The sequence below is a fragment of the Pan troglodytes genome, chromosome 8, assembly GCF_028858775.2.
Source record: "Pan troglodytes isolate AG18354 chromosome 8, NHGRI_mPanTro3-v2.0_pri, whole genome shotgun sequence".
Classification (NCBI taxonomy): Eukaryota; Metazoa; Chordata; class Mammalia; order Primates; family Hominidae; genus Pan; species Pan troglodytes.
The window spans coordinates 19,311,013-19,332,688 of record NC_072406.2 but is presented as its reverse complement, the minus strand read 5'-3'; the positions used below and the strand labels follow the sequence as shown (position 1 = coordinate 19,332,688).

The 21,676-nt window shown below is 42.5% G+C and overlaps 1 protein-coding gene across 7 annotated transcripts in view; it reads left to right on the top strand.

The window, feature by feature from the left end:
• PRKCQ (protein kinase C theta) overlaps positions 1-21,676 on the top strand; it is a 153,512-nt gene that overhangs the window by 92,848 nt on the left and 38,988 nt on the right. For all 7 annotated transcript variants that reach the window (XM_009457906.5, XM_001148074.7, XM_063780414.1 and 4 more), the window contains 4 exons: positions 1,688-1,797; positions 2,561-2,678; positions 4,231-4,391; positions 8,661-8,834. In XM_009457906.5, the coding sequence (XP_009456181.1) occupies positions 1,688-1,797; positions 2,561-2,678; positions 4,231-4,391; positions 8,661-8,834 (563 nt within the window). The remainder of the gene's footprint in view (positions 1-1,687; positions 1,798-2,560; positions 2,679-4,230; positions 4,392-8,660; positions 8,835-21,676) is intronic.

Sequence of the window (21,676 nt, the reverse complement as noted above, 5' to 3'; positions counted from 1 at the left end):
AGAGATGAGGTTTCACCATGTTGGCCAGGCTGCTCTCAAACTCCTGACCTCAGGTGATCTGCCCGCCTCGGCCTCCCAAAGTGCTGGGATTACAGGTGTGAGCCACCACACCCAGCCTTTAATGGTGATGTTTCATTAGCAAAATTTGAATTTCTAAAACTAATAATTGTCTTTACACAGTCACATGGGCACACGCTCTCCAGTCCAAGAGGGATCTCTTGGTCACTGGCAATGGAAGTTAGATTCTATGCTACTGTTTTCAAGATTCATGAATCAGAATACTCACCCTGAATTGTAGGATCCCCAAGCTAGAATCCTGTATAGATCATGAGTTCAGTGCTGGAGATCCTTAATCGGGAGCCCCCAGAGCGTTCATGACTTGCCCAAGTTCACAGTGTCCACGCTGTGCAAGCTGCCACCAGCACCCCGTTCTCCACCCACCTGACAGGTGCTCGAGTATTTCCCTCTCCTCTTTCTTTTTCTTTAACATCTCATGTGACTTATAAAGATGACAGAAAACTTTGGTTCTTTTTCTTCGAGTTACCTTTCATAACAGGTTGTAGATGTCAATTTACGCCATCAGTTCATGCGTGCAAGAAATATCACTTTCTTTATGACTGTGAGATCCACTTAGTTAACATTCTCATCTAGCAATTCTTGGGGCCCTCTACCCTTCCCATAATCACACGAGGTTTTCAGGAGGCATGGGTACAGGGGCCTGGAAACTGGGGAATGTGCTCTAACACCCGGTTGCTGTTGGCCTTCTCATCTAAGCCCACACTGGTGAAGCCTGTGGCTTTCTGTTTCCACACCGTGTGTAGAGTTTGTGATTTTTTTTTCAAAGCTGAGGCCCTCAGGCCTGGTCCAGTCTTGCTAGGTGTGTTCTGCCGTGACCTCTCCTGGCATTGCTAGCCTCCTCCTACTCCATCCCTTCCCACATATACACTCCGGCTCCACCGTCTGATATCCATCTGCAGGCTGAGGCTGCCTCCTGGGCTTCAACCTAAAGGCTGGGGGAAGCTCTTCATGGCCCAGGTGGGAAAGGGGATGTTTTGGACCCAGACTGGAGTGGGCAGGAATATTCTTCTGATGCAGGGCAGGTGAGCCCCAAAGTGGGGCTTAGCCCAGGAGAGTTCTTGGCTTCGCCCAGGAAGAATTCAAGGGTCGGCTGTTGGTAGAAGAAAACAGCTTCATTGGCCAATGGTATTACAGTTCTGTTGGTGTTACAGCTCCATGACTGCTCCTGCAGAGCAGGGCTACCCCAGAGGCAGAGAGTAGCAGCTCAGGGCAGTGCTGCAATCCTATTTATACCCACTTTTAACTACATGCAAATTAAGTTCCTGGAAAAAGGGTGGTAACGTCTGGGTGTTGCCATGGCAACACTAAACTGACATGGCACGCAGGTGGGCGTCTTCTGGAAAGCTGCTTCTGCCCTGTCCCTGTTTTAGCTAGTCTTCAATTTGGTCTGGCGTCTGAACCCCACCTCCAGAGTTGAGTCCCACCTCCTACCTCACTTCCCTTCCAGCACGAGGATCACTACCAGGGAGAGCCAGGGTCAACTTCCTCCCAGCCGTGGCACTTTAGGCTTTCCTCCCTATCCGCAAGGCTCTGTCTTACCTTCAGAGAGAGTTGCTTAGCACCAGGGGGTTCTTCCACTCTTGCTCACTATCTGCCTTCTTCCTTCCAGCATGTGGCATGAATGTGCATCACAGATGCCAGACAAAGGTGGCCAACCTTTGTGGCATAAACCAGAAGCTAATGGCTGAAGCGCTGGCCATGATTGAGAGCACTCAACAGGTAGGAGCATGTGCCGTGGACACGTTCCCGCCATGGCCACTCAGCAAGGATGTCCATGCCCTTCTGCTGCTTCACCTGTGGCAGCCCTATGGGAAATGCCGGGATGTATTTCTGAGCACCGGCCTTGCCCTTGGCTTTCATATCCATGCCCACACCCCCTATCTTTGAGATATTTATTTAATGCATTTGTATTATGCAGATCTTTATAAAATCTTAAATTCTTCATGGCATGAGCATTGCAGAAACAAATAAATTCATTAAAGTTATTGAAGATTCATTGACAGCTTTATGTGAATATATTCGGGTTATAGAATAGCCTGGGGGAAAACACTTATGTGCTAGCATCATCCTCATGGAACACCGAGTCCAGGGCAAATTTGGCCTGCTGTTTACTGCTTTGGCATTAGCTGAATTCCTAGATCCAAGGATAAACCCTCTTTAAGACTTGGCATTGCCTGTATCAGCTGTTTTCCCATCCATTAACTACCTGTCCTTATTTGTGATGGAATGATGTAGACAGCATGAGAGAATCCTTTCAGCCCCAGAAAAGTGTGAAGGAGGCAAACGTTCTGCTAATGCATAAAATACAGTAGATAGACTCTCCCAGAATATGGGGTTCCAAAAGAACGTTGAGGATAAGGAGATCTTTGGTGACCCTATGCATTTAAAAATTTTGAATGGCCTTTGTCCCCATGGTTAGCAGGCTGAGCTGTTCCATCAATGGTGGGTGGGTGGGTGGTCTGACTCTCTGTTTGTCATCCAGGCTCGCTGCTTAAGAGATACTGAACAGATCTTCAGAGAAGGTCCGGTTGAAATTGGTCTCCCATGCTCCATCAAAAATGAAGCAAGGCCGCCATGTTTACCGACACTGGGAAAAAGAGGTAGCTGTCCTGATCAGCAGTCTAATCACTGTCAGTCATTAATCTCAATTAACCCTAATCGGATGCCCTTGGATTTAAGTTATCAGCTTACCTGGTCTGATAGGTGATCCACCTCCAGCTACCAATTAAGAGGCTCCCACTTCTTAGAAAAGAAACTAAAACCTTTTACCTTTGTAAAAGGCAGGAGTGGGAGTTAGAAAATGGGATAGGTCTGGAGGGAACAACCGCAAATGTTTTCTTAGAGTTTCAGCATGTTACATTCTGTCAGTGTCAAATGGTTTCACAGAAATAAATCTGTCTTAAAATTTGATGGTGGGAAGGCCACAGAAGACATTCTTACTCTGCACCTTTGAGACTTAAATTTAAGGGTAGGAAAGAGAAGGACTCAAAGCCACTTTCATGACATTATGGCAGTTTTTCCAGCCTACTGTTTGAAAGCAGTTCATGAGTGGATATGACCCATGTTTCTGAGACCTGAGTCGTTTCAGCATACATTCTAAAATACTTAGTGTCCTTGGAAGAGTATGAAAGATAAACCTAGGGATTTAAAAATATAGAGACTATTGTAGGCAGGGGGAAATTCCTAAAAATTTCTCTTATGTTTTCTCTGACTTCAAATCAACTTAAAAATGTAAAAGAAAGGTTTGGGTTACATTTAGGAGGGGTTGCCAGGCAGTCAAGGAGACTATGTCTTAGCAATGATCAACATAGGCAGCATCTTTTTTTTTTTTCCTTTTTGAAGACAGAGTCTTGCTCTGTGGCCCAGGCTACAGTGCAGTGGCACAATCTCAGCTCACTGCAACCTCCGCCCTGTGGGTTCAAGGGATTCTCCTGCCTCAGCTTCCTGAGTACCTGGGACTACTTGCGCACACAACCGCACCCAGCTAATTCTTTGTATTTTAGTAGAGATGGGGCTTCACCATGTCGCCCAGGCTGGCCTCAAATGCCTGAGCTCAGGCAATCCGCCCACCTCGGCCTCCCGAAGTTGTCAGATTACATGTGTGAGCCACCACACCCGGCCAACATAGGCAGCATCTTGACTTGAATTCTGGGATGAATGATGCAGTTCAGATCTTTAAAAATCTGCTAGATTTCATTTCCTCTCTCTCTCACGCTGTAAATTGTAGAAACTGATGCCACTGTGTTTATGAGCCATGCAAACAATTGAAAATCATTTTTTTCGTAAAATTTGGTTAAAATCCCTAGATGTCCTTGATGTGGCATTATTAGCAGTGCTTGTGTATTTTGCATATATGGTCTTTTACTGATTGGCATTTGTTTCTTAAGTTGAACTATTTCCCAGTCTATTGAAGAAAGAGACATAGTCCACACTCCAAAATCCAAATGCCAGGCTCACAGACAGGGGGTGCTGCCCTCACAGACAGATGGAAAGGTATTAAAGCTGCCTGAACTGCAGGAAACCCTCTAAACACCCCCAATTACTATGATGGAGCCTCAGCATGGGAAGTAGAAGAGAAAGCATGTGCTCTCAGTAACTAGAATGACTTCCATTACTCCATGTTCATTTTTAACCACCAGCTTGCATTTTCAGAGCCTCAGGGCATTTCCTGGGAGTCTCCGTTGGATGAGGTGGATAAAATGTGCCATCTTCCAGAACCTGAACTGAACATAGAAAGACCATCTCTGCAGATTAAACTAAAAATTGAGGATTTTATCTTGCACAAAATGTTGGGGAAAGGAAGTTTTGGCAAGGTAAGCTAATGCACGGGAGAATGCTATGGCCCAACTCCAGGAACTGATGAGCCAAGTTCCTGGTCAAAGAAATTAAACTCGTAGGGCCACTAGGATTGCATGTGAGTGTCAGAGACAGCTTTCCTGAGGTAGTGCTGAATAAATAGGGACCCCGAGGGCTCTAGGCCCATAGTAGCCTCAGCTTTCTGGAAACCTGTGTCTCCAAAGCTACTTTGCTTGGAGAGTGTACATCTCACATGCCTATGAGTTTGATGTCTTTGGGCACCAAAGAAATAGGAAGGTGCCTCAGCCACTTCCTGTTTCACACGGTGTTTGTGTTTGTTTCATTTTGTTTTCTCTTCTTTTGCTTCATTCTCAAGCCTGGAGTGTTGTTTTAGTTTGCATGTGATTTTTTTCTCTCTCTATTAAATATCTTCCAGCTTGTATAAGTTTCCTTGGGGTGTGATAGGGCTCGGCTCTGTGTCCCCACCCAAATCTCACGTTGAATTGTAATAATCCCCAGGTGTCATGGGAGGGACCCAGTGGAAGGTGATTGAATCATGGGGATGGGTTTTTCTGTGCCGTTCCCATGATAGTGAGTAAGTCTCATGAGATCTGATGATTTTATAAAGGGGAGTTTCCCTACACATGCCCTCTCGCCTGCCACCACGTAAGACGTCCCTTTGCTCTTCCTTTGTCTTCCACCATGATTGCGAGGCCTCCCCAGCTGTGTGGAACCGAGTCCATTAAACCTCTTTCCTTTATAAATCATCCAGTCTCAGGCATGTCTTTATCAGCAGTGTGATAACAGACTAATACAGGCTGCTATAACAAAATCTCACATACTGGCTGGCTTAAACAGCAGAAATTCATGTTCTCGCAGGTCTGGAAGATGGAAGTTCACCATCAGGGTGTTGTCTGGGTTGTTTCTTCCCAGGCCCCTCTCCATGCTTTGCAGTGGTCGCCCTCTCTCCATGCCTTCATATCATCTTCCTCCTGTGCATGTCTGCATCCAAGTGTTCTCCTTTTTTGAGATGACATCTCACTGTGTTGCCCAGGCTGGTCTTGACCTCCCGAACCCAAGTGATCCTCCTGTCTCAGCTCCCTAGTAGCTGGGATTACAGTTGTGCCACCACACTCTGCTTAAATTTTCTCTCTTCTTGTGAAAACACCAGTCATATTGGATTAGGACCTGCCTTAATAACCTCATCTAACCTTAATTACCTCTTTGAAGGTCCTGTCTCCAAATACAGTCACATTCCAAGGTCCTGGGGATTGGAACTTCAGTATAGACACAATTCAGCCCATAAGAAAACTGTAGCTTGAGAGTCCTGGAAAAAAAATTGTGGAGAAAGTCCCTCCTCTAAATTCTTCCTGCCCTACATGCAGGTGGGGGGTTGTCTCCATCACTCACAGATGACAAAGAGAGGAAGGAAAGAGGGAGAGGAGGAGCAAAAAAAAAAAGGGGGAGGTGAGAAGAGGGAAGAAGAGATAATTTAAGAAATTATAACCAACTACCGGTGACTGCAGAAAATTTTCAAGCTGGTGATTTAAGGAGGGATGATATGGAATATAGGCTTTTAGGTAATTTTTGATATTAATGATATCTCATGTATTAATGGGGCTCCTATTTGTTTTACACTCTTGGATGGGACCCCCAGGAAAATTTTAATCAGAGATGACTGTTCTATGAATCTGTGCAGCCAAAGGCAGCATTATACACCACACCTGCTCACCAGACTTTGGCAGGATGCCTTACCCAGTTTATTTAATATTAAACAAACTAAAATGCAACTGAGCGGTCACCACAGCTGAATAATATTGAGCTCCATTTGGGGTTTGGATTTAAACACTGATGCCTTGCCTTTCAGCAGAATCGACTCTGTCCAGCACATGGTAGCCGATATTCATGAATTCTTTTTGTTCATTTCCACAATAATATGAACCACAGTAGGCTCATTTGGTGCTAATCTGAGCATAATAGGCAATTTTACAGCCAGTCTTCATTATAATTTAGCAGCAATTAATGTGCAATTATAACCTGTTACCAAAAATTGAAAGCACATTATATAGATGGAAATTGTCTTTTTGGCTTCTTAGTTTATGGCTGGTTTTAGGATGTTTTACTGAAAGAAGCAATTACTAAAAGAGGACTTTTAATTGTTAATGAAATGTTTATCTTTCTTTGTTCCCATGTGGATTTCCACATTTCAATAAGGTTAATAAGAAAGACGTTAAGTTAAACCTACAAGCCTTAGTCAGTATCCCAAGGTGCAGCTGGGAGCCCCAGGTTTCCCCCACTCCATGTCCAAAGCTGCCTCCTTCTTTTCATCAGGACCCTGGGTCCCTATACACGGAGAGGAGAGGAGGGGGAGATATCAAAGCAAGATAGGATGGCTGTTTCTCTTTCTCACAACACTGAGAATACTCCAAAACTTGTCTTTTCTCTCTCTTCTGGCTTTATATGGAAAGTATGTTTCCTCACCAAGACCTCTATACCCTTGTTCTCAAACAACTTTTAAGCCTAAGAAAACAAATTGTGTGTTCTCTGGGGATGTGAGCATCATTCATTTGCCTGAATTCCCATCTAAGTTTCATCCCTTCCCTTCTGTCAAGTCAGCTACCATCAAGCTACGAACCTGCACCATCGCTTTTAAACCTAGACACTTACATGTTCAGGGCTGTTGTCACATCATTGACTTCGGCCTTTCCCAAAAGTCAATAACAGAAACAAATGACAAATGACTGAATTTTAGCAACTGTGATTCAGAGATCATTTTAGAGTCTACTTTCCCTGGTCTCATCTTACCTGACTTTCACAACAGTCCTGTAAGTTAGAGGATGCAGTAATTGGAAACTGAAGCCCAGAGGGGCTAATTCATCTGCCCACATTTCCACAGCTAATAAATGTCTGTGAAATAAAACTAGAGCTAGAATTTTCTGTATCCAAATGCCATGCCCTTACCATTGCCAACAGTGTGTTGCTGCATCATTTGCAAAAACTAAAATTGTTGAAACCCTCCATCATACGCCATCTGGTGTCCTTTGATATATGAGCCACAAAATCAAGTGGGAAAAGTAAATTTTGGAGTTAAATCTTCCCTCGTAGCTCCAAGAATCTGAGCAAGTTATTCTTTGAACTCAGTGTTTGTTGTTGATGTTGTTAACTTCTGTCTTGCAGAGTGTGATGAGCTAAGAATTAAATTAGATAATGCAATTAGGTCGTAAGTGTAAAGTAGGTAGCAGAGTGTATGACACACAGTAGCTCCTAAAATGTTTCATTCCCATTTTGGTGTCCTTTGATACGAGAGCCGCGAAATCAAGTGGGAAAGTAAACTTCGGAGTTAAATCTTTCCCTAGTAGCTCGAAGAATCTGAGCAAGTTATCCTTTGAACCCAGTGTCAGTCACATTTTAGGACCTACTACATGCCATACATTCTGCTATGAATAATTCATTGCTGTGTTGTCAGAGAAAATGGTGTTTACTTATTTATTTATTTTTTTTTTGAGACACAGTCTCACTCTGACGCCCAGGCTGGAGTGCAGTGGCATGATCTCAGTTCACCACAACCTCCGCCTCCCAGGTTCAAGTGATTCCCCCACCTCAGCCTCCCGAGTAGCTGGGACTACAGGCACCCACCACCATGCCCGGCTAATTTTTGTATTTTTTTTTTTTTTTTTTTTTTTAGTCGAGACGGGGTTTCACCATGTTGGCCAGGCTGGTCTCGAACTCCTAACCTCAGATGATCTGCCTGCCTTGACCTCCCAAAGTGCTGGGATTACAGGCTTGAGCCACCGCACCTGGCCGGTGTTTATTTTTTAAGTACACAAGGAGAACTATATCCCTCCATTCTTCTTTTGGCCTGGAAAAACTGGGTAAAACGTAAAGCTAGGATTTATGTGCACTTGCAGTGATGTTTCGAGTACAGTTTCTCCTCTCCACACTCAACTCTTCTTTCTTCACTGTGCACTTTATCTCTCTGGATTTTTATTGTACCTTCACTCAGATCCCTGAGCAGGCAGGGCACACTTTTAAAAATCCATTCAATTGCTTAATAATTTTGTGAAACCCTTGGAAAGAGTACAAAGATAGTATGAAACAGTGATGTCATGTCCGAAACCAGAGAAGTGCTCCATTTTGTCTCAGGAATGGCCTATGCAGGATGGATGGGGGTTGGAGAAGGAACCCCTTTTCCCACCCAACACAGGTGTCTCTCAGGACTCTGTCTCTTTTTTAAGAAATGGGAATCCAAATTCTAAAATAAAGTTACTTCTTCCCTTTCCTTCTAGGTCTTCCTGGCAGAATTCAAGAAAACCAATCAATTTTTCGCAATAAAGGCCTTAAAGAAAGATGTGGTCTTGATGGACGATGATGTTGAGTGCACGATGGTAGAGAAGAGAGTTCTTTCCTTGGCCTGGGAGCATCCGTTTCTGACGCACATGTTTTGTACATTCCAGACCAAGGTATGGCTTCTGCTCCGACAACCCTACCTCCCCTCTAACCTATCTCAGCGTGATACCTTCAATGGAGCCCTCATTAGGAGACACGAGTCATTGCCTCCATATTTATCTTACATTTCGGTGTACCTGCCATCCATCCAAACATCCCTTCTACACACCATGGAAGTATTACTTAGAATGTTTTAGTGTCATCGATTGGGAAAGATCTTTACTTCTAGATTTGTTTGTCTGTTTTCCTGTTTTTTAGAATTTGTTTTCATTTAGCATAACAACCAGGCTTCTCAGCAGTCCGTGACTTAGGGGAAAATGTGACAAGTGTTTGTTCATCTACCCTGCATGTATTGGAAGAGATAAAAGTTGGAAAATAGATCAAAACGCACATACACTATTATTTTTCTCTTCAAGGCTGGCAGAAAAAGCAGCCTTGGAGTGGGCTCATCAGTGAGCAAGTCCCTGAGCTGGGAGGTGGAGGTTGGATGCGTCTGCATTCCCACTCGGCGTTGGGACCCTTTCCTTATGCTGAATTTGCCAGAAGGCTGTGCCGTTCTGGGAGGACTTGCATCCTGGTCTCCTTTTTCCTTAAAAAAACAAAAATTATCCTTTTCTTTCCTGACTCAAAATTATTCAGGATCATTGTAGAAAATTTTTATAAACTCAAAGAAGAAAATCACTTATAATCCCACCACTTAAGATATACTCGCCATTAATACTTTGAAGTTTCTCCTTCTATAGATTCTCTCTGCAGTGGACTTTTAAAAACAAAAATAGCAACCCACTGTAAATACCTACTGCACTCTACTCTGCATTTGTTACACTCTATTTTGAACATTTTCTTACGTCTTTGGATATTCTACAACGTGATTTAACTAGAACATCTCTAATTTTTTGTTCTGATTTAAATAACACTAAAATGAACATCCTCGAAGATTAGTTTACATGCACATGCATTATGATTCTTCTTACTGGTTTGTCTCCTCTCTGCCACCCCATCCCGGCTGTCCACCACCCGCACTAATTAGCAACCCCAAGTGGGACCATATGACTAAGGGCCAAAGAACACAAGGGGTGGAGGCTTTTCCATTTTCTGTTTTCTTTCTTTTTGTTTTTTTGTTTGTTTTGTTTGTTTGTTTTGAGATGGAGTCTCACTCTGTCGCCCAGGCTGGAGTGCAATGGTGTGATCTCAGCTCACTGCAACCTCCGCCTCCCGGGTTCAAGTGATTCTCCTGCCTCAGCCTCCTGAGTAGCTGGGATTACAGGTGTGCACCACCACACTCAGCTAATTTTTGTATTTTTAGTAGAGACAGGATTTCACCATGTTGGCCAGGCTGGTCTCAAACTTCTGACCTCAGGTGATCCACCCCCCTCAGCCTCCCAAAGTGCTAGGATTACAGGCGTGAGCCAACGCGCCCAGCCCTTTTCCCATTTTCTATCTCAAGCCATGACGACTGGAGAGTGAATGAGGGAAAACTTCTAAGGAGACTTGAGCCATGGGAAGAATTAATGAGGGAACCAGGGAATGAATGAGGAAAGTGGATGGCAACTGGGGCATCCATCACCACCTCTGCAGTTCCCAGTAGATTCTCAGCATATGTGCAATAACCAAATCAATGAATAAATGCACTTACCTAAGATAAAGAGAAGCCAGACCATGGCAAAGCACTTACTGAGCATATGCTGTGCTCAAAGCACTGTGGAGGATACAGAAGTATATAATACAGCTCCCGACCTTGAGAACTTCACACTCTAATAAGAGTCAAGGCTGCATTTCTAACAGTATGAGTAATATTAATTCAGAAGGCAGACACAAAGTACCAGAGCTGAGAGAAACTAGAAATAGGAATTTGAATGGGCAGAAAGGGCCTTGGGCATGAAAGGTGTGGCTGCAGGAGAGGAAGTAGAAAACAGTGAGGTGTCCTGGTCAACTATTTAGGAGAATGCAGGCCCACTTCCTGCTGCAGGGAGCAGGCTGGAACTTCCCATGATGAAGGCTAGAGAGATTTTGTACTAGAAACTCCCTCCTGGAGATGATAAATACCCATTGGCCTGGGAGGGTGAAGGTATGTCACCTGCAGGCAAAGGGACAAACTCTGCCACCCTCTCCATGCTGTTGGGAGGGTGAAGGTATGTCACCTGCAGGCAAAGAGACAAACTCTGCCACCCTCTCCGTACTGTTGTCTAGATTTTCTGCACACCCTGGGGCTCCCTGTAATCTTTTCCCTTTGCAGTATTTTGAGGCTTGTAGCAAACTGCTAAACAAATTTTTTCTTTTTTGCCATAAATAAAGATTTTTACTGTAAAGCTTTCATAATAGCGAAAAATTGGAAACAACACAAATACCCAATGACAGATTTATTGAATAAATTATTATATGGTCAGAGAAAATAATACTATATAACCATTTTAAATGATGATGTAAATGCTTAAACATCAATACAGAATGTTGTTTATGAAATCATAAGTGAGAATATATAGTATTTCCTTTTAAGCAAGAACATTTGCATGTATAAGCATGAAAAATAGTGAAAAACTAACAGTTGTTAATTGGGAGGTAGGATTATAACTGATTTTATTTTTATTATATCTTTCTGTGTATGTTACTGTAAACACACTTTAGACTGGGCTTCTGGGCACTTAGGCAGTTGTGCTTCTCTTGGTGCCTTTTCCCCATTTTTTTTTTTTTTTTTGATTTGCATGTATGACGGTTTTCATGTATTATGGGGAAGGCTATTGGGAATCCCACTTTGTAGAAGATAGGTATGCTCCTTCCTCTTGCCTGTCCATCACAGCTTCAGGCAGCATTTGTTTCTGTCCCTCTTATGAGAGATCTCCTTAACCCATTTATGCCTGAGGTTGCAACTTTTTGAATTTTGAAATCAGACCTTGGTGATGACCTTGAGCAGTAGGATATAAATAACTCCCACATGCTTAGCGTTCCAATGATGGAACACTAGGCATAAATGAGTTCCGTGCAACTGGGATGCTTTACCAAGACCTGAGCCACAAGTGCATCCACAGCATTGGTGCTGGGAGAGAAAAAAAAACTTCAGCAGAGAATGTTTACATGAAATGTAAATCTGACTGGCTCAAGACTCAGATCTCAAGGAACTGAGTCCTTTTAGAAAGAGGAAAGAAACAAAGGAAGAAGCTTGAATCACCTTTTCCAACACCCCGAGTTGTTGTTTTTGAGATGTCTTAATTATTCAAACCTTGCTTGTCAAAGTAACTGATTAAATACCACAAGTGAATGCAAAAGGCAACGATTGATACGTGATATGGATAATGCTTTGTTCTGGGAACATGTTGGGAATGACCTTTCTTGGGAGGACAGTTACCTGTGTATACTAGTGTAGACATCAGATAAGATAAATTAACTGTGTACTTCTCCAGGGCATTGTTATTTTTTAAAGGAAGTTATTCATCTGCTCTCTGCCTCCAAAGAGCGCACCTGTTGAATACCAGATTATTCAGGAGATTCTGAGGACAGGTATTCACTTGTTATTAATCAGGGGCATTTGGATTAAATTGTTAAAGTTTTTAAAGTTCCTAGATGAGGGATATATCACCTATGGAAGGGTGAAAATATGATAAAGCCATTTAGGAAGCTACAAAATGTGAAAATTCCTGTGGACTTGGATTCCGAAGTTCAAGCCCCGCTCTGCCGTTTATCAACAGGGCTCTGAGGCACCCACTTTACCCCTGCCCAGGACAGAGAGTAAGAGTTACAGGCAGAGGGGCTGGGAGCTGTAAAACCAGGGGCCCTAATGGGACGGCACCGTCTGGGGACATAGATGTACAGGATAATTCATGGAATCTGAACCTGAATCTGAATGAGGCTCAAATCAAAAGAATCTTCACAATGAATTTTCTGTGTGCTAGATCAAGATGACTTTGTACATCATCCAGGCTCTGGCCTAAATTACTGGCTCAGGGTCTAACGTAGATCAGCATTCTGAGAGGCTGCTGTCTTGGCAAGAGGAAAGAAGGGCTAGCTCTTCTTTCTTTTACTTTTTTTCTAACATTTCTTTGTTGTTAATATTTACATTTTCTGTCTTATATGAAAGTCTGCAGGGCTTGAAATTGCACGATCCCTTCTCAGTACCCCCTTCAGTGCGGATGCCAGCCAACTTTTGCACTACTAGATTTCCAACTTAGATTTTTAATAGTTTCCATTACTTACATTTTAAAAAGTAAAAAAAATAGGAAAATCCACAATAAAATTTGTCTACAAGAAGAGTTGTCATAAATCTTTTAACTCTATCCACTTACAAGTAGATTTAAAACAATTAGAAAAAAATAATTAACCATCAAACTTTGAAACACAGGGAAAAATAAACACTAAAACAGTTTCCCTCTTTTTAATTATGCTGCAGTAAAAGAAAGATTAATAACTCAAGTATCCAAAGTTTCTGTGTTCTATCTCTGATAAAACTGTGGAAAAATAAGAGGATTTATTTCTAAAATTTGTTTGGAAAGGAAAGATGCATCTAACACAGTAAGGATGCTATTTCTTTTTAATTTCAAGGAAATAATTTTCCCTTAAAAATTAAAAGTGAACTAAAGTCTACCTTCCTCTGTGTCTCCTTTGAATTCGGAAAGGCCGATCTGTATTCTGACATTTAAGTAGTGTTACTATTTCACACCTAAGTAGCTCTAGATCCTATAGGAACAGCTCTGTCTCTGGGTCATTCCCTCAGGTTGGATTTGAGGGCAGGCCACCCTGGTTTTGCAGGCCTCTGAAGAGAGGCCTCCCAGGGTGATGCCAAGAGGCAGAACGCTAGTGTTCCTAGATTCACATCACTGCCCTTGACTCCCACACTCCCAATATGCACCAGTTGAACATTCTTGGTCAATATCACTTTGAAATTTTTCTTTTATGAAAAAGAAAACTGAGTTTCGCTTTCTATTCATAGAACACACAAAGCTCTACTTCCGGTTATGGCTTCAGGGCATGAGTGTGTGAGTTACTTTGAACAAGTCACCTAACATTTCTTTGTGACACTGGTTCTCCTTTTTTGCTTCCTAAGGATAACGTGAAAAATAATAATAATAACAATAATAGCACTTGCAGAGAAGTTTGGATCTTTTTTGGAGAAAGTACCGTACTAACTACAAGACATTATTATCATTTAAAATTAAAAAGAAAAACTCCTTGAACTTGATAGTTTTTAAAAAGGATGTCATCCTGATATTTCCATAGTTTTAAGGCAAAATCCATCTAAGAAAGTTTTTAATTTCAAGCATTTTATTCAGAAACTGCTTCATCTGAAGCTCTCAAAAATGCTGCAATCCATGAACCCTTCAGTTGAGCTAGGAGCCCTGGAAATTATCACAATTGTAGCAAAGAAAAGAAAACCCACGGAAACCACATCCTTCCAAAGACGTGTCCCTGCACTAAGACAAGAATTAACTTTTCATGCTGCCCCCATCTGTAGTGACAGATAAGCCTCTTTTCTTTAACGTCCTCTGGCGGCGTTCTGATCCTGAGAACGCTTACACGTTGTTATTTCAGAAACTGGGGATCACTCAGACGTTCTGCAGGTTCCCCTGCTATGTAACCAAACTGTGATTTGGCAAATGTTAGATTTTATAGCAAATTTACAAAAATGAGTCGGTTTACAGCTGTCAACCTGAAATAATCAAAAAGGCCAGAATCTAATTTAAAGAGCATTTATTCAAACTCAAAGTTTGAGGATGGCCCACCTGGAAACACCCCAAAAGAATGAAGTCAGAGTTGTAAAGGAGGGAACTTTAGGGTTTCCATAGGGAGAGACAGAGGCATTTTTAGCAGGATTACATTTTTTCATACAAGGCTGGTGCATAGTTCCAGGAACTTGGTTACAGGCAGTGTTTCTTTTTGGGAAAGGGACATTTAACATCTTTTACAGAGTGTGCTATAGTCATGGGTTTTCTGTCATCTGGTCTAAGGAAAATAGGACAAAAAAAGGAAAAGGTAATCTTTAACAAGATTCATTAATTAAAAAGGCAGGAGGCGGCCAGGCACGGTGGCTCACACCTGTAATCCCAGCACTTTGGAGGCTGAAGCGGGTGGATCACCTTGGGGTCAGGAGTTTGAGACCAGCCTGGCCAACATGGCGAAACTCTGTCTCCACTAAAAATACAAAAATTAGCCAGGCGGGGTGGTGGGCACCTATAATCCCAGCTACTCAGGAGGCTGAGGCAGGATAATCACTTGAACCCATGGGGCGGAGGTTGCAGTGAGCTGAGATCACACCACTGCACTCCAGCATGGGCAAAACAGTGAAACTCCGTCTCAAAAAGAAAAAAAGAAGTCAGGAAGTGTTTGTCCCTGACAATTGTTTAATTCTCTCTAGTCATTGTACAGAACAAGAGAAAAAAGGAAGCAAGTTAATCTATAATCTGAGAAACAGAAGTTGTAACCATATGTGACTCAGATCACAGTCGCATCTCTCTCAAGGTGTAAAACGCATTTTAGGAATTCCAACACCTTTTAAATGTTATTTATTTTCACACAGTAATTTATGGGAAATTAATGTTGCACTCACAATGTTTCCTTACGGTTTTCTCATCCAAATACACAGGAAATAACGGGCAATGAGTGAACACATATTCAGGAATTCTTGGACTAAAAGAACAAGACACTCACTCAGTGCATCTGAAATGCCGCATCTTTCCTACATGCCTGCTTTTTTGTTTGTTTGTTTTTTTCTGAGATGGAGTCTCGCTCTGTGCCCAGCCTGGAGTGCAGTGGTGCGATCTCGGCTCACTGCAAGCTCTGTCTCCCGGGTTCACGCCATTCTCCTGCCTCAGCTTCCCAAGTAGCTGGGACTACAGGCGCCCGCCACCATGCCTGGCTAATTTTTTGTATATTTAGTAGAGATGGGGTTTCACCATGTTAGCCAGGATAGTCTCAATCTCCTGACCTTGTGATCCACCCACCTCGGCCTCCCAGAGTGCTGGGATTACGGGCGTGAGCCAAGGCGCCCGGCCCCTACACGCCCACTTTTTAAGCTCACAGATCTGTTCTCATCTTGATGTGACTCTGTAATATTCTTCCAGGCTCATGGCCCATATTATCTGCCCATTCCTTTGTCAGCCATTCTCACAAAGTCCCAAAAGTATTGTCACCAGCTTCCCAGAAGACATGAGCATTTGACATCTCCTTCAAGAGAGTGCCTCAGGAAAGTGCATGCCTTCTGTGAATCTACTATCCCTCCTTTGTTTTTTGTTGTTGTTGTTGTCATTGTTGTGTTTGTTTGTTTGTTTTGAGAAGGAGTCTCACTCTGTCGCCCAGATTGGAGTACCGTGGAACGATCTCGGCTCACTGCAACCTCCATCTCCTGGGTTCAAGTGATCCTCCTACCTCAGCCTCCCAAGTAGCTGGAATTACAAGCATGCGCCACCACGCCCAGCTAATTTTTTTTTTCTTGGTATTTTAGTAGAGATGGGGTTTCACCATGTTGGCCAGGCTGGTCTCAAACTCCTGGCCTCAAGTGATCCACCCACCTCGGCCTCCCAAAGTGCTGGGATCACAGGCATGAGCCACCATGCCCAGCCTACTCTCCCTCCTTTGAAACCTTGCTGAAAAACTACCTACTCTATAAATCACGCTCAGATACACTAAATCCTACTTGTCATTCAGACGCTCAGGCTTCTCAGCTTACGTGACCCAGAAAGATGATTTTGCTGCTGTACTGCTGGGTGTCTTCTGTGACTTCTTTCATATGTTCTGTTTAAATAATACCTTGTCTATGTAAATAATACATTCCTTGATACCAAGATGCTTGTTTCGCTCTTTTCTTTTGTTTCATTTGCCCGTAGAATGCTAGATAATGTTCAGGGGCTGGGCACAGGGGGAGCGGAAGAGAAAAAGAAAGATAAATGGTCTGACTGTAGATCATACTGGCTAACTCAGGTGCCAGGAAGGCTGGTCCCGAATAGAACTGCAGAGGAGAAGTCTATCTTTGACAAACCCTCTTCCCACCCCTCTCTGACCTCCTGTTTCATTATTTTCCCCTTCATCCCAGAGTTCACATGATCTTGCACCCACTGTAGCTATCAGGTCTCTGCCTTGATTTTTTTTTTTTTTTTTTTTTTTTTTTTTTTTTTTTTTTTTTGCGACAGTCTCACTCTGTTGCCCAGGCGGCTCAATACAACCTCCACCTCCTGGGTTCAAGTGATTCTCCTGCCTCAGCCTCCCAAGTAGCTGGGGTTACAGGTGTGTGCCACCATGCCTGGCTAATTTTTGTATTTTTGGTAGAGATGGGATTTCACCATATTGGCCAGGCTGGTCTTGAACTCCTGACCTCTAGTGATCCACCCACCTCAGCCTCCCAAAATGCTGGGATTATAGGCATGAGCCACCGCGCTTGGCCTCTGCCTTGATCCTTGATCGCAAAATCGTTCTTCTCCATCTCCTTGTCTCTCCCCCTTAAAACTTCTGTCACTTCAGGATCCTCTTCTCCACCACCAGTCTTAGAGAAAATATCTGATAAATAGCATAGAGCAGTTTAATATGTGTTGTTCCTAGCAACGATTTCTTCCTAAAGTGGAGCAGAGTGGAGTTTCCTTATTAGACCCAACATTACGTTGTATTTGAGGTGATTACAGTTCCCATCCTGAGGAGGTGACACGCATGGGACTCTTCAGGGGAAACTGTGGGAATATATGAGCGTCAGAATCAATGTACTGCAGAAATTCAAGTGCTAAACCACAGAAAAGCCCTCTTTTACAAAGTAGGAGGAAGAGCAGGGGGGAAAGGTGATAGGATCCCTCGGGGTGGTAAGAAGAGGAACAGAGGAGTTAGGAGTATCGGAGGACAGGAGAGGAAAGAAGTTCAAGAGAGAAAGGATCATATATTTAATGTGGTGAAGAGTTGACAATCAAAAACTGAGTGTGGAATGTGTCATGGAGGAGGAACAGACAATACAGTGTGAAGGAGTGAGTGGTGGATAGGCAGATTCAGTGGTGATACAGAAATCTTCCAGAAAGAGTTTTCAGAAGATGGAAGCTCATTATGACTGCAGAGTGTAAGGGATGAGAATCATGGGAAATGCTTGAGCCAGAGATGGAGAAACCAGACAAGAGGGAGACTATTCAGGTTGTAGCCTTTTCAGATAGGCTTCTTTCACTTAAGAATATGCATTTAAGGGTTCTTCTTTTCTTTCTGTGGCTTGAGAACTCATTTTTCATTGCTCAGTAATATTCCATTGTATGGATGTACCACCATTTATCCATTCACCTGTTGAGATGCATCTCGGTTGCTCAGAATAACTAACAACTAATGATTTGTTATGTTCTTTTGTTTTCTTTATAATGACAGACTCCATGGATCAAGAATTTTAGAGTAGGGAGGGGTGGTAGAGGTTATCAAGTCAGATCGCCTCATTTCGCAGCAAAGGAAATGGAGCTCCAGAGAAGATAAGCCTAGCTGGTCACAGGAGAGTGCTCTTTTCTGTGGTCAATCCAAAATTATTAGTAAAGTTGAGACTTCAAGATACCTAAACACAAATCCAACTCACAACTTATTTAATTGGAAAATTATTCATTCCATGTCCTAAACCTTAGACCCAAGCAAGAGGGGTTCTGCCCAGCCCCTCACTTAGAATCCTCCCTTTGGCCTTTCTCAAACCACACTCCTTCCTGTGAAGCCAAGAGGTCGTCTCTGTTCCTAAACTACTCCCCAGGACCTCGGAATTCCATACCTAAACAGCCTCAAGCCTGTGTAGACATCTCCCTAGGTTCTGTCCTTGAAAGGGGCAGGAGGAGACTTTCCCGATATGGCCAATTAACTGGTGCAGAATTTTGAGGGATCCTGAATTTGTCATGGTCCTTCTTGGTCATTATGAAGTTATATTTCCCAAGAGACAGAACATATAGGAATGTAGAGCATATTTAATTGAATTGTTGGTGAGCTTGATTAATAACACTTAAACCTGGGGACCCACAGTGTGGGGCCTCCCTCTGCACACTCGCTCCAAATCTTGCAAAGGTTGGGGCTGTCCTTTTTCTGATTATAATGCAACTTAATGCTTTTCTTCCCTGTGTGATAAATAATAACAATGTATGTGATAAAGTTAATACATAAGGAGTTCTTGCTATATGCCAGGCACAGGGCTAAATACTTTATATGAATTCTTTCATTTAATTTTAAATATGAACGATAGCTCCCCTTTCTTCTTCAGAGCAGAATTCCCAACTCTTTCCATCGGCTGTCCTATGAGATGTCCCAAAGAAGAGTTGAATTCTATCTCTGGTTTCCATCTTGTTATACTATAGTCTTCGCTGTTATAACATTTGTTACATGTCCTTAACATATGATACTTTGAAAGGTGTGATGGTAAATTTAGATGTTTTGTCATAAATATTTTGATCTTAATTTTATTTATTTTGCAGAGATTGCAAATATTCTCTTGTGTAAAATTTATTACATTGGTTTACTAGCCTTCGGAGAAAAAAGATACCTCGAAAAAAATGACTATAATTATTCTTTTCCTTCTTTTCCCATCTTGTTTTTCTGGAGAGGGAGTCTATAAATCTGATCTTATTTGCATGATATTTGCAAGTTCTCAGTGCATTTACAAAATTAACTGTTATTAGTCTGATAAAAATCATGAGTTTATTTCTTTAATGCTATAAACCTGTCATTCATCCTATAATATATGCACATTTGCCAGCCATTTCCTTGTTTACTCAATATTTGATTAGCTGTGTTGAATAGTCATCACAACTAAACACTTTTCCATTCTCTTTATTCTCATTCTCTCCTTTGAAAAGTGTAATCACTGTAAGAAGAAAGCAGTATAGAAGCTAGGTTGTATTAAATAACTTTTGAGGCCACTTTTACAATTCACCCTTTACTAATTCTAGAATATTCACAAAATGTCCTATTCCTCCCTTTAAAGAACTATCTTGTGTTTTAAATAATGATATATTTTGACAGCTCTAGGACCTTTATCTGCTCCAAATGATATTTGTGTATGCAAACGCAGTCCTATGAGAATTATACAACTGATTTTGTTAAATCTATCACTTTGATCTTGTATTTAATCATCATTTTTTTTAAGACAGGGTCTCACTCTGTTGCCCAGGCTGGCTTTGGACTCCTAGGCTCAAGTGAACCTCCAGCCTCAGCTTCATGAATAGCTGAGATTACAGGCATGCACCTCTGCACCCAACTTAAATACCATTTCTTTAAAACATCAATAACACAAACATAAGAGTCATATAGCTTTGATTACCCACCTATCTACAGAATGTCAACATTGTTTATTGCCTTCAGTTGTCTGGAAATCACAACAAAGCTGTAGGTAATGGTGACTCTCTCATTTTCATGGACAGGGTTCATTTTTCAGAGGAGGAAACCAAGGCCCTGTGATGGTGGGATTTACCTGATCACACAGCTGATTAGCGACAGTCTCATTTCTCACAGACTAGAATTTCCATTCGACAGATGCTTTGCCAGGAGTTGTTGACAGTCGGCAAGACTGGGACGCGTTTGGCATGTCCCATCCCCCAATGCCATCACAGCTTCAATTCTCACCCACCGGAAAGAATCATTTGCCTTGGTTAATGTATTACCCGCCATAAAGACGTGAGGTCTAGACTAGTAAGTGACATTTACAATTAACCCAACACAGGCCACATTCTCTCCCTCCCTCCCTCCCCACCATCTCTCTCTGTCTCTCTCTCTCTCTCTCTCTTTTGCAGCCTGCTTGGTATCCTCTCTCAGCAGGTGGCCAGAACCTAAAGGGCAGCCCAGGAGGGAATCTAATTCTGTTTTCTTCTTTCTTTCGAGAGCCATCGGCCAGAGAACTGTTCATTTGCTTCTTCTGGGAAGTATTTGCTGGTTTTTGGATTGGTTTTGGTTTTGTCTTTCCTGGCTTTTAAATTGCTTCCTAGAAGGACAGCTGCCATCAGTTATCAATTGCCCTCTGAGGATCAATGCAGAGCTTCATTTCCACACACACTATTTTGTTTAATACCCGCAGCAACCCTAGGAGGTAGGAGTATTATTACCCCATTTCACAAACTAAATGAAGCTCAGGAGAGGTTAAGTCACGTCTCCAGAGTTACAAATAGAGGGGCTTTGAACCCAGGGCTGAGTAAGGATGAAGCCCACATTCTTTGCAATTACTCTGAGTCTCATTCTTCTTGGTTTGTTTCTATCTATGCCAGCCCAGAGTCTTTCCAGCAGGCAGACACTTCTTTTTGCTTGCGGTTCTGCAGAGGTTCTAGTCAGCTGTGGGTTGCCTTCAACTCTGAGCTCTCCTTCCCCAGCTGTTTATGAAAGTTTGAGCCTATTATATTTGTATTTATCTTTTATGATGGGATTTTGGATTCAGCTTTTAAAAGGCTTATCCATCCCTCAAAATGTGCTCCTCAAAATCCAAACCTCTGGACCGTGTAGTTTGTATGTGCATACATTTGTGCTAATTTTATCACAGAGCAGAACAGATATTTGACAGATTTATTGTGGAGCCTGCAGTTCTCTTGGGAGGGTTAAATGTGGGGCATCCAACATACTATAAATCTCCATTGCTGTTAATTAATAATCACTAGCAACGTAGTCTTCTTCTCACCCTCATGGTAGTAAACACTGACTGTGCCCTGTGATCTCTTAGACTTTAATGGCCAATTCAACCCCCTCAATGCTCACCACTAGTGTGGCGTCTGATTCAGACCGGAGAATAGGTGGGAAGATGTGTGGAATGCATGGGAGTGGGGCTGAACTGTTGCCTCCAGTCCCCTCCCACCACTTTCTCCACATCTAAATTGACAGTGTTAAATTCTGAAATGTCAGCCTTTCTAGGAATTTGTAAGCATCCAAACACTTAGAAGAAACCGTTCACTCAAGCACTGTTGGA